This window comes from Oryx dammah, unplaced genomic scaffold (assembly GCF_014754425.2).
Source record: "Oryx dammah isolate SB20612 unplaced genomic scaffold, SCBI_Odam_1.1 HiC_scaffold_27, whole genome shotgun sequence".
Classification (NCBI taxonomy): Eukaryota; Metazoa; Chordata; class Mammalia; order Artiodactyla; family Bovidae; genus Oryx; species Oryx dammah.
The window spans coordinates 99,952,456-99,965,671 of record NW_024070211.1 but is presented as its reverse complement, the minus strand read 5'-3'; the positions used below and the strand labels follow the sequence as shown (position 1 = coordinate 99,965,671).

At 42.3% G+C, this 13,216-nt stretch overlaps 1 protein-coding gene across 13 annotated transcripts in view; it reads left to right on the top strand.

Moving 5' to 3' along the window:
- Positions 1–13,216, top strand: part of RBMS1 (RNA binding motif single stranded interacting protein 1) — a 221,469-nt gene that overhangs the window by 88,860 nt on the left and 119,393 nt on the right. For 5 of the 13 annotated variants that reach the window (XM_040229219.1, XM_040229212.1, XM_040229218.1 and 2 more), the window contains exon 1: positions 99–529. The exons of the other annotated variants lie outside the window; for them this stretch is intronic. In XM_040229219.1, the coding sequence (XP_040085153.1) occupies positions 461–529 (69 nt within the window). In that variant the 5' untranslated portion in view covers positions 99–460. Of the gene's footprint in view, positions 1–98; positions 530–13,216 lie in introns of those variants that run through there. 13 annotated transcript variants of the gene reach the window in all.

Genomic DNA, 13,216 nt, shown 5'->3' with positions numbered 1-13,216 from the left:
CGGGGCGGCGGGCGCGGCGCCGGGCAGGAGGGCGGGGAGGCGCGGGTGGGCCTGGGCGCGGCGCGAGGCGGTGCGCGGCCGCCTCCCCGCCCCCGGCGGGCGCGCTCTCGGGGCGGTGGTTGAGGCCGCGGTAGGTGGGGACGCGGCGGCGCTGCTCCTCCGCTGCCGCCGGGAGAGTCCGCGGCGCCGCCAGCTCCGCGCGCGAACTCCCGTCCATGGCACGCAGGGCGGCGGCCGCCCGAGCTGCCCGAGTCCTGCCCGCCGCCGCCGCGCCGCACTTTTAGGCTACTCGGGAGGTCGAGGGCGGAGGAGAAGTCAGCCCGGAGCTGCAGCCCCCGCCGGCCGCCGCCGCGCGGCGAGAGGGAGTTCCCGGAGCGGCCGCGGCCCCGGCCGGCCCCCTCCCTGCGCCCTCCCCCCTCGCAGCGAGGCTGCCCCGCGCCCGCCGCCCGCGCCCGCCGCGATGATCTTCCCCAGCAGCAGCGGCAACCCCGGGGGCAGCAGCAGCTGCAGGACGCCCTATCGCAAGCAGGTGAGGCGGCGGCGGGGATGCCGCGCGGAGGCCGGCCACCCCGATCTACAAAAGGCGGCAGCGCCCGGCCAGACTCCGCTGTCCTCCTCGGAGGGACCGGGCTGGGCGGTGACCTTGTTTCGCAGGAGGCGGCCCGCGGGGACGGCTCGGGCCGTTGACCTTAGCTGGGGAGATGCCCTCGCTCCCGCCGGCCGGGCCGGGCAGGACGCGGAGGAAGGGGAAGGGGCGGCGGCGCGGCGAGAGCAGGAGCGCTCCGGGCTGGGGGCTTCGCCTAGCTCTGCAACAAGTTTGGGTTTTTTTCTGGAAACCTTTGTGTGGGTAAGAGTAAGATAATAAGTCGTAACACTGGGCTACAACAATGTTCACTTGGAACCTCAAAGAACCTACCCGATTCGTACTAAACCCGGAAGACCAATATGTGTGTGTGTGTGTGTCTGTGTGTGTGTGTGTGTGTGTTCGCGCGCGCTCCCCACTCCCATTTATATATTTAAAAAAAAAAGAAAGAAAGAAAGAAAAAGAAACAGGAACTTCTACTGTCACTTTCTCAAGGTTTTCAGTTTCCAGCAGCAAAGGGGAATCCTGTGACATCTAGTTGCAGAGATACTTGGATAAGCCTGAGTCATACACATGCCTTTTCCTATTTTAATACCGTTTCATACATTTTTTAACAGATTGAACTCCAAAGGCACTTTAGTGGTTAGATCAAAATCCCCTGCCGGGAAAATGAGTGGAGCTGGAAGCTTATATTCATAGCCTTTTGTTTTGTTTTTCATCTTTGTTTTTAAAAGAAGGTTACTGAAGCCATGTTGTGATAAATCTCACAGAGCCTTTCAGCAGCAGCAAAAACAAAACGTAGCCTTAAATTATGTAAAAAATGTGCAGGTCTGTTTAGAAAAGGTTAAACTGATTTAGAGGTCAGTGGCAAGATGCTTGTTGAGAAAACAAAAACACGATTGCAGATATTTTTCTTCCATAATATATCTCTTGTCTACATCCTTAGCCACTGAGACAAATCAATTAAGTTATTACCCCCATAATGATTCAATCAAACTGTATCCTTCCATGCAGACCATGGCTCTGTTAGAATCATGACAGATGACAGCGATGCCTGGTGGCTTTCCTAAAGGCGTTCACAGGGTTATTGATTATGTTTAGTCCTTTTTGTTCTCAGACTCATTTGGGGGGAGGGAAGGCATGTCTTAGCATAAGTGTGTCTGAAAGTGGTCCTAATTTTCTGAACACAGTGACAGTGTCCAAAAGTATTGTTTTCTGGCCCTTGTGTCTTTCACTTGTTAGCTTCCCCTTAAAAAGACAGTAGACACACCTAGTCTGTGTTCCCTTCCTGCCCAAGTAAATGAAACTTTTACCTGGCTTAAGAAAAGTCCCTCCTTTTAATTAAAAAAAAAAAAAAAATCTGCATTTGTGACTTGGTTGAAGTATATACTAAAATTGTCAAGATTCAGAATCCGGCATCTCTGAACTCTCTTCCTGTGGCCTCATTTAAAAGAAATACCTGGGATCCAGTACACTTATATCAACTTCATAAACGAAGCCAATTTACAATGAATATTCTCCTGAACCCTCCTCCCCCACCCACCTCCCTCTACCTGAAAAGATGGCTAATTATGTAAGGGCCTTGTGTATTCATTTATTTGTTGTCAAAACCCGGCGGGGTGTTAGCTCTGAAATGGGGAAAAAGCTCTGAGGGCGAGGCCTTTTGCTGTGAGGGGCTGGAGGTTTTGTGTGTGGAGGGGGACAGCCTGCTGGTCTGGAGCACGCTGATAAGAGGCTCTTCTTTTCACTGGGCTCTCCTTAGATTCAGAGACTAAAAGGGCTGACTGAATCAGAAAAACAAACAGACTCTTTTTTTCTATAGGCGAAGAAAGAAATGAATGTGTAGGCATTATACAGACACAAGACCCTGGGTACCAGTGGTATTTTGAGTCAAAGGTTTCTTTTGTTAGTATTTAGCCATTCACTGGGAAAACACACTTCCAGCGCGGGGACCTGGTTACCATGAGTGACTTTGTGATCTCATCCTGGCATAGTCTAAATGGGAAGTCTAATTAATGCTTCTTAGAAGATTTTGTGATATCAAGCTTGCATCTTTCAGTTCACAATACTCTGTTCATTTAGATGAAAGAATAGGTATGTTTTAGCTGTATAGTGCAGTTTGATTTTAATATATATGTTAGAGCTGATTTAAGATAATTTGCCTGAGGAAAACACTGAATGTGAGGAATACTTGAAAATCACCTTTGGAAAAAATAAGCCAGTCATATTTGTATTATACATATATATTAGTGGCAAACCATCATTGAGCATCTTACAGCCTGTGGATTGCTGTTCTCAGTGCTTTAGGTGGATTAACTCATTTAGTCATCTTGACAGTCTAAACAGGGCAGGTAATAATATCTTTATTGTTACAGTTGAGGAAACCAAGACATAGTTTAAGTTCCGTGCTCAGTCTGTATGACCCAAAGTGCGGAGCCAGGATTTGGACCCTGGCAGTCAAGCTCTTTAAACTACCACACCTCGGCAGCCTGCTTATTACGTGCACATCTCAATGAAAACTGGCAGAGAGCTTCTCCACATCACTGCCCATCACCCTTCTAGTCTCAGAAAGTCTGGTTTAGGGATTCCTCCCACCTTTCTGGACTAGGGGCTGGGGTACAGGGTGGAGGGATGGTAAGGGAGTTGAAGGTGAAGAATGATGACGTGGATGACTTGGATAGTGAGTTCAGGATATTGGGGATTGGCAGCAGTGTCAAAGGATTGCTTTATGGAATGATTGTACGATTTCTTCTTACAACTTCACAAATGTCGGAGTCAGCCAGTTTCAGTTAAAGCAGAAGTAGGTGATGCTCATCCTCCTCCTACTCCATGCTGTGTGTGGAGGGCATCAAGGAGCACTGATCTCTGGCATCATCCAGAATAAACAGGATTTTCCTGTATCACAGGCCTACGAGCTTGTTAGAAATACACCTGCTCGGCTCGGGTCAGAGGAAGATGCTTTGAGTGGAGTGATAACCCAGGAGGCAGTATCTAGGCAAAGACTGCTGGCTCTAGTCTCAGTGGAAAAGCCTGTGTGTCCAATTATTGTTAACTGTGACTTTCAGATATAGGATATTAAGCAAACCTAGTCTGATTATATGAGAACACCCCACAACCAAAATGAAAACCGCTTCTGTAATTGTGAAAACATTTTAGTATGTTTCCGTAGAAAAAGTGCTTTGTGCTGAAAAGGCTTTAATTAGAGAAAATAAATATTTCCATTTTATTTTCAACTGTTTTATTAGGTACTTCCCCCTTCGTGTTTCCTTACTTCCATTATGGAACTGCTTTCTTGAGGTAGTTGACTCAGTTATGTCATATGCTTGGTTTTTTAGAAATTGAGGCATGTCCTTGTTTAGGGTTTTGAGCAAGTCCTCTTTTTTTGCCCAGTGGTTTGCAGTTGGGGCTTTTGGGGTAGAGGAGTGAATATAAGAATTTGTGTGTGTGTGTTTCTTTTCTTTCCAAATGATCTTGCCAACCAATAGCTGTACCTGATAAGAGTTGCTAACTTTTGATGAGTGAAGTACTTATCTCCTCAGTTTAAATAGATTTACATAGTTTGCTGCTTTCTTGAAGATTAACTGGGTGTAGCTGCACGTGAAGAATTCAACAGTGATTCAGTGGTTGGCCTTGTTAGAGGATGACATACAAAGCTGGTGATTAATCCTCTTCAAGCAGTTTCTGTTCACAGCAATTTATGTGTAGTAGATTGGATTTTTGTTAAAGTTTGAAGATTAAAGTTGTTCAGAGAAATGTTTAAATGAACACTGACTGAGCCAGTTCCAATTTATTGTGTTTTTTGTCTGTTTTAAAGAAAGTAAACCTCCTCAAGCCACTGATACTGGAGGTTTTTTTAAAAGTTAGCAGATAGTTAAATTGGTATCCAGAAGATACCAATTGCTGGGTCTCTACTAGGCTGTTCCGATGTGTTTGTGATTCAGTAGTCCTTATGTGTCAAGCTAATGTTTGAAATAAGAATCCATAGCCATTTGGAAAGTATGGAATTCATCGTTGGTGATATCCAGTTTTTCCTCTAGGTATCCCTTTTGGCATCTCACTACATTTTCCATAGTTCACGTCAGGTTTTAAACATGTTTCTTGTTTTTGCTCTTTCCTTCCTTTTAGAGTCTACTGTTAACTGAGCTCGCCATATATTGGTAATACTTTTCAAGCCCTTTCTTGGAGGAGTGGCGGGGAGACTGTCTTGTCCAAGTTTCTGAGAATGTATTTCCAAAGCACTCTGCCAATAAATATTTAAAGATATATATGATACCCCCTTCCCAACCTCAGCTATATTTAATCTTCACAACGGCCAGGAAAAGGTCAGGAATTTTGAGGTAGTGAATTTAAACGGCCTGGCTGGTGAAAGCTTGGTCTCTGGAGTCAAAAGCTCTGTCTGCTACCAGGAAAAAGAAGGAAGCTCAGTCAAGAACAGCTGTAGCCCTCATGACACTTCCCTTTCCTTGGCCTCCCAAAGACATGTGGCACACAGAGCACCCCAGATTTCAGCTTTGGGAATTCTAGCTCTGTAATTTATTAGTGTTTTTTGTTTGTTTCATAAAGGCCTTTGCTCTAGGGTTGTCAGATAACATACAGGACATCAAGTTAAACTGGAATTTCAGATAAACAATAATATTTTAGTGTAAGTACGTCTTCAATATTGCACAGTACTGTGGTTTTTATTTGCCAAATCCAATAATCCTATCTATTTCTGGGGAACCCAACTCACTTTTTAAAACAAGTTATAAAAGAAATGATAATCGTAAACAAAATTATTTCCATGTTTTCCTCCTAAAATCTTGCCTCTTAGGATATTCCTTGAGCCTTGGTAATGCAGATTTCACATCTTAACTTCATTAACCATCACCCAACCTCGTTGAAAGACCCCCAGCTTAAGTTCTGGCTCTGTCACTTGCATGCTTTTTCAGTCAACCTCACAAAGCCTCAGTTTCTGTTAAATAAAGGTAATAGTGCACACTCCACAGGGTTGTTGTTGTTAATCCTTCTCAGGTGTTATTATTATTAATGTCCCTACCAAGCAGGCAACAGTGGGTGGTCCTGGGAGGCACTGTGTGATCCTGGGGGACCTTGACACAGCCTGTAAGAATGGATTTTGTTTAGAAAGTGGGGGCAACCTCCCAAAGGGTAAGGATCTGGAGCTTGAAAACAAGACTCTCAACCACATTAAAAAAAAAATCCAAAAAAGATGTAGAAAAGAACATCCCACCATATTTTAAGAGAGTGGCCCTGTATTATGCTCTTGTTAGCAGAATTTGCCGTGTCTTTGGGGAAAGAAAGCCTTTCAATTCTCTGTTCTTTATGCAAATATATGATTGGAGAAGGGGGAAAAAAAGAGCATTAGTGACTGTTGTTAATGAAAATAACTGCCTTTTAATTTGCTCAAAAGCAGACAGATTTGCTTATTAGTATATGCATGATGATTTCCTGAATCCTTTCCTTTGTCTTGTTTGTATATTTAGTTTTCAAAGGTGCCATCTTTGCCTTTCTCAGAAAAATAAACATTTTTTTCTCCTTGGACATCTGTAGGTGTTCAGTGGGTGTTTGTTTTTAAACTTGAGTCTGTAGAGAATGCTTTGCTTAATACATTCTAAAAGCTTGGTAAATTTTAAAATAAGATAGACATAACATGAGGAAGGAAGTAATAAGCTTTTCCTGAAGTTAGGACGAGGTGAAACATTAAATGGAGCAAACTAAATTCTATATTAAAATAATGAATCAATGTAACTATTGTTTTTTAACACTTATTAAATAGCAGCTACAACAAAACTTGTAAATATAGTAGTGCTCTAATAAATAGAACTATATCTTGGCTCCACTTTATTTAAGTATATGGATATACAAAGCAATGTAATGTAAACTGGGGAAATCACATTTATACTTGTTAATTGTGCATACAATACAGCTTCAAAAATGCATTTTAAAAAAAGAGGCTGAAAGGAAATATGCCAAAAATATTAACAAGTGTTTTCCTCTGTTGGTAGATGGAATCATGAATGATTTACTTTTCATGATTCTCTCTACTTTGTTTTTCAACCTTCCAGTCCCCCTTGGTCTCCACATGAACATACAGTCCTCTGGTTATCAAGAAGAAGATAAAGTGAAAGAAAAATCTAGAAAATTATGCTATTTTTAAGGTTTAAAAATTGCAGTGAAAGTTCAGTTTTCAAGTCAATGAGAATTTCAGCCTAGCGTGTAGGTACTACTTGTTTCTATGTCTGACCTTTGAGATGTGGTCCTTTCCTATTCTTTACAAGTTTCTGTGTATTCTTATTTTTACTGCGAATTCCTGTATCACGTTTTTGGAAATCACCTATTTCTGACACATAGTTTTTATATTTATGAACTCAGTATTTTCCTGTTTTATACATGCTCAACAATACTTCTGTACTTTTTAAAAAACAGTTTTAGGACACCACTTTATATGAGTCAGCAAGGAGAAAATATATGTATGGAATTTCATTTGCTAGATCACTTTTCAGGAAAGGAGCTATTCAAAATATTGAGGAATTACCTCTTTTTTCTCTTGTTGTCATTTGACTTATAACTGCATTTCAGTACAGCTGTTTTGTGGACAAATTCCCTCACATTTAATTTCTGTACTAAACATGAACCAAGACTGCTCTACTGCTCATGTCATAATCCTGTGGATTTATTTTATCATGAATACTTACGGTTATCTTCATCACACACTTTCTTTTCAGTATAGCTTTTTGAAAGGGCAGTAGGGTGGGAGAAGTATATATTACAGCTTCCTCACAGATAGCTCTAATATATAATGGGGCAGTGAGGGTTTCTGTAAGAATCATTAAAGCTGTTACTTTGTAATCCAGGGGGATTTTCAGTTTATCAGGATATTTGAGGTGCACTCCATAGAGGCTACAGGACTTCAGAGAGAAAGGAGAGAGCACTGGCGGATGGAAGGAAGAGGTGTTGGGTCTCAGGGAGAAATAGAAGGAAAGCAGTATTGCCTCGTTTTGTTGTTTGGTCGAATACTGAGCTCTTTTAGGGGAAGAGTGAGTAATCTAGGTGAGCTGGACTGCAGAGTAGGGGTTGGGGGGTGGAGCAGGAATAGAGTCAAGCTTGCTAAAGTGTGAGAGGAGCTGCTGGGCTGTGCTCAGTTGTGTCCAATGTAGCCCGCCAGGCTCCTCTGTCCGTGGGATTTTCCAGGCAAGAATACTGGAGTGGGTTGCCTCTCCTCCTCCAGGGGATCTTCCCGACCCAGGCATTGAAGCTGTGTCTCTTGTCTCTCCTGCATTTGGCAGGCACATTCTTTACCGCTTTGCCACCTGGGAAGCCCAGATGAGAGGAGAGCTCTAGCTCAAAAGTATTGGTGACAGTTGAGACAAAGCTGTAAAATGGAGTAACGGCTGTGTGAAGATAATAGATGGAATGGATTCAATTTATTGCACAGAGAGAACTGACAGGATTTAGCTGGTGACTGGTTGGAGATGGCATTGGTGAGAAAAGAATCTTAGGTCTCTTGTCTTGAATGAATGGGGAAATGAAGTTTCTGCTCCATTACTTGCTCTGGGCTCAGTGATAAGATAGAATCCAGCCATTCTCTTACAAGGATTGGCTACATTTTGTTAAGGCACAAAAATAAATTGGGGAGGGGCGTTAGGTGCTAAATTCTAGTGACATGATTCAAAGTCCAGACACCAGAGATGCAAGCGGGTCCTTCTGTGTCTATGTCAGTCTCTTAAGGAAGATTCATCCAGGCTAAAAGGCTAGTGGCACCTTGTGCAAACCACTTCGAGAACTCATTTTGGATCCAAGAGATGGTTGTAAATGTTTTTACTGCTTCCCTGAGATTGTCTTAAAGTTAGAATAGAGGCTTTGTCACATGGATGTGCTCGTTTCATGTTTGGCCTGGATCCTCACGTTCTTTGGAGTAGAGTACTTATCCAGCAGATTGTTTCTTGATAGTATATGTCATCTATAACATCTGTAGTATAACAAGTGCGTTTGGTTATACTAAATATTCCCACCTCTACAGAAGTATGGAAGATGGCATGTTGGGTGGCAAAGGGGTTAGAGAATTCACCCTGCCACAATAAATTAGTTTCTGAGGAAAGACCGTAAGCTTGGTTTGGCCATTTTAATTTGGCCTCACGAATCACACATTACCACCCTTCCCACCTGCCAACTGTAGGCAGAAATTTCCAATAAGAAATACAGAACTAGAGTTCTGGGCAGGAAGCTCAGGACCTCCTGAAACTTAATAGAAGGCACATTGGAACAGGTTAAAGCAGTTCAGGAAGAGAAGGTGTCCAGAAGAATCTGAACAGACCTAGATTCTGTGGGAGAACCTGTGGGAAGAAGGATGAGCGTTAGGCAAAGCCGGGGAAAGAAACGGCAAAATGTTGGGAGAATCGAGAGATTATCACAGAAGCCCAAGAAGAGCTGAGTCTCTAGAATAGCTGGTCAGCTCTCTTAAGTGTTGCCTAGAAGACAAAGATGTAGTAGAGGGCATTGGGAATGTCCACTGGAAGGTCTTTGAAAGTGCTCAAGATGGAAGTCTCATTAGAGTAGTTTGTGTGTGGTAGACAGGCAAGGGGAGCAGGGGTGGGCATGGAAGAAGCGCATGCCAGAGTTTAAGGAATGCATAAGTGAAGAGGGTGTGTCTAGAAAAATTGGATGTCCAAAGGAAAGAGTCCCTTCAGACAATATGGAGGCAAGATTATCTTAGTATCTGACTGGTTGTAAGTAGAGCAAGGTAATAGAAAACATGGAATAGTTGGAACTAGGTCTTATTTTCTTTGTTATTTTTTAAGGTTAGTCTTATAGGAAAGGGATCTGAGAGAATTGCCTGACAGTGATACAGGAAAGAAGAGATTGGTTATGCTAGAGATGTTAGGAGGAGTAAGGAGGCCAGTGAAGCACAACCTTTCAAAAGCTTGCACCTCAGTAAAGAGGCTAGGTCATCTGTTATGACTGCAAAAAAAAGAAAGAGAGAGATTGTAGGCCTAAGGAGTGTAACAGAAGATTTAGAATAATTGCTCTTGAGAATTTGGTGAGTGTTCAAATAGAGATGGGTTAAAGGAAGACTGAGCTGTAGTGAGGGCCCCTGGGAATGCAGGGGTCTAAGTTGGCAGGGTATTTTGACCCTTCTCCAGCAAGAAACGAGGGAAAGCATCTGGGTATAGGACTGCAAGGAGGCCGACCAGTCAATCCTAAAGGAAATCAACCCTGGATATTCACTGGAAGGACTGATGCTGAAGCTCCAGTTCTCTGTCCACCTGATGCCACGTAAGAGCCTACTTGTTAGAAAAGACCCTGGTGCTGGGAAGGATTGAAGGCAGAAGGAGAGGGGGTGACAGAGAATGAGATGGTTGGACGGCATCGCCGACTCAGTGGACATAAGTTGAGCAAGCTCCGGGAGACGGTAGGGGACAGGGGAGCCTGGCGTGCTGCAGTCCGTGGAGTCACAAAGGGTCAGCCACGACTGAGCGACCGAATAACAACGACAAAAGGGATTAGGTGTGGAAATTGAGAGTATTTGTATGAAGGTTAAAGGAGACAGGTGAGATCGAGAGAGACACTGCACTTTGAGAACAGGGAATGTCCTGGGGATCCTGGTAAGATAAAAAGGAAAGGCCCTGGGAGTCCGGGAACACGAGTGATCAGAAGCTCCTTGATCACAATCTTGAAGAAGTCGTAGTCCCAAGATCTTAATCTTGTTATTGGGAGAAATAAATAAGGTGATACCGGTGTGTCTGCCTGGCATGCCAGAAATGCTCAGACAGTTATAATCATTAAGATGTGGCTCTTGTATAGTTTTTACCTCCCTAAAACCACTGATCAGATATTTGTGTAAATCAAAGCATATATCAAACAGACTTCAATCATGAACCACAAACCAAAATAATACATGTTTTCAACTGAACCACAAGCTGAAATTAAGTTTTAAAACATACCATCAAACTAGTTCAAAACATCTTAAGTTGCTTTTAAAGAAAAAAAGGTGGACATGGGTGTGGATCCCAACTTCATCATTTATTCTGTTACTGTGAACTCATTACTTAAACTTCCTGCGTCTTGATTTCCTCAGTGGCAAAACGAGGTAAAATAGTTACTTAATGTTATTGAGATGATTCATTGAAGTCATAGGCATGACAGCACTTGACCCCATTATCTGACCAGGTGCTCTGTCTTCCCTTCTTCCGTGGGATATCACCTAACAAGTTACTTTATGCAAGAGGATCTCAGTGGATGGGTCACAAAGTGATAATAGTAGTGAGAGATTGTGATCATTCTGTTTATTAGTAGAAGATACTTTTTGAGGAGAAAGATCTAGAAGGATAACTCAGTTGTCATTGATACATGGAAATGATTCTTACATTGTCATTTACTTCCTAGAGTAAAAGGTCAAGGGATTAATGACGGACTTTATGACCGGGAAACAGTACAGAGATATTGTTATGGCTTCTGAAACAGGTGTCCTTCAGCTATTACATGAGTATTTTGTTTCCTTCAGCATGTGATTCTAAGTTTATGAAGTCTTATCATTCAAAGCTGCTTTTCCTAAATTGTGTCCTCTAAGATTCTGGAGTTCTTTTAAATGTTAAAAGCATTCTGGAATTAAAATATTTAGTGTTCAAAGAAACTTAGGAAACACTACATGCTATATAGTGTTACTGTTTTAGAGAGTGATAGTGGAAATCAGCATTAAAAAGTCTGAGAAGTCCTACAGTATAGACTTTTGTCCAAATTTTGTTTCTCATTGTTTCCAAAACTATTTGATCATGGTACCTAGAATATTTACTAGACATTCTGTGGAACAATTTGGGAAACACTTTTTTAAAGGAACCTTTGACATATTAAAGTTGGAAGGGACTTTAAAGATGGTCTAGTCCAACCCATGTAATTTATTAAGGAAATTAGAATCCAAAGACACTGAGTGGTTTGTTCAAAATCTCACAGCTCTAAAGCCTAGATCTTTTGACCTGAGTGCTCCGTTATCCTACCTTCAGAATCTTGGCTTTTCCAAGTGTGGCACACCCTTGCCAGTGTTTTCAGAATTGTTTTCATATGACGTTTTTTTATTTTGTGAACAAGTAAGTCCGTAGGGATGGTATGCTATGTGTTACTTTCAGACAAAGTAAATTAGTATCTGCCAGCTGTTATCTGTTTTGTTTTTAATTGCTCCTCTTTTAAGTTTAGTTTTCCCACCTATTTTATTATTTCTTGCAGCATTTACGAAATCTAGATTACTGGCTTGGGAAATCAATCTAGTTTTAAATATCAGTGATCTAGAAAACCCACAGGTTCTAGTTATTAATGAACATTCTTTTGCCCTCTAATTTTGTTTTGTCTTTTTCACCTAATTGGCTGTGGGTAGACAAATTTACATATTTTTAGCCCCTTCCTGCCTGACTTATTACAGCATGCAAAATTTGCTCTGTGGTTTCTAGGTTAAGTTCCTGTATAGAAGAAACCACAGTTTAGACTTTACAGTGCTGCTGTGTGCTAAAGGCCTCTCTAGGACACAGTAAGACATGCTCTTTAAAAATCTAAATGACCAGTTATTGCCCTTTGTTACCATTATGATATTTTAGGTACTAATAGTTCACTTGGAGAGTTTCTTTTTATGTATCTTACGGTTTGTAGTTGCTTAGTTTAAAGAAAAATGGGTGGGCCCCTGTCAGAGACCCACACTAATTTTTTCTGATGTCTGCAACATGAAAATTTATTCTAAATTAATCCTGTAATGTGATACTAGTGTTCTGGATGAAGTGATATGAAATAATGTCTGTAATATCATATGTATCACAAAAGGAGCACAGAATATTAGTAAAGGACCTTAGAGGTGAGGATATTTCAACATCACTCAGCTTATCTGTAACAAAGCCAGGAGTAGAACTCGTATGTCCTGACTACCAGTGCAGTTTGAACCTTTGCAAACAAATTCATCTTGGATTATCATTGATTCGATCAGTATTTTATGTGCCAAGCGCAGTGTGAGTTCTGAAGGGAATAAGAAATTAATGGTTTTACTTCTCAACATTATAGTGAAATGGGAGTTATGGAGCAGGTATAAATAACTAGATAAGGTAGAAATGAATCAGTAACATAAGAGGTGTAGCTATTTAAGAAGTGCATGGTGTAAGAACATGTGTAACCTGTAGCTATCTTGCTCTCAGTTCAGTTCAGTTCAATTCAGTGGCTCAGTTGTGTCCGACTTTTTGCGACCCCATGAATCACAGCACGCCAGGCCTCCTTGTCCGTCACCATCTCCCGGAGTTCACCCAAACTTGTGTGCATCGAGTCGGTGATGCCATCCAGCCATCTCATCCTCTGTCGTCCCCTTCTCCTCCTGCCCCCAATCCCTCCCGGCATCAGGGTCTTTTCCGATGAGTCGACTCTTCACATGAGGTGGCCAAAGTATTGGAGTTTCAGCCTCAGCATCATTCCTTCCAATGAACACTCAGGACTGGTCTCCTTTAGGATGGACTGGTTGGATCTCCTTGCAGTCCAAGGGACTCTCAAGAGTCTTCTCCAACACCACAGTTCAAAAGCATCAATTCTTCGGCACTCAGCTTCCTTCACAGTCCAACTCTCACATCCATATGTGACCACTGGAAAAACCATAGCCTTGACTAGACGGACCTT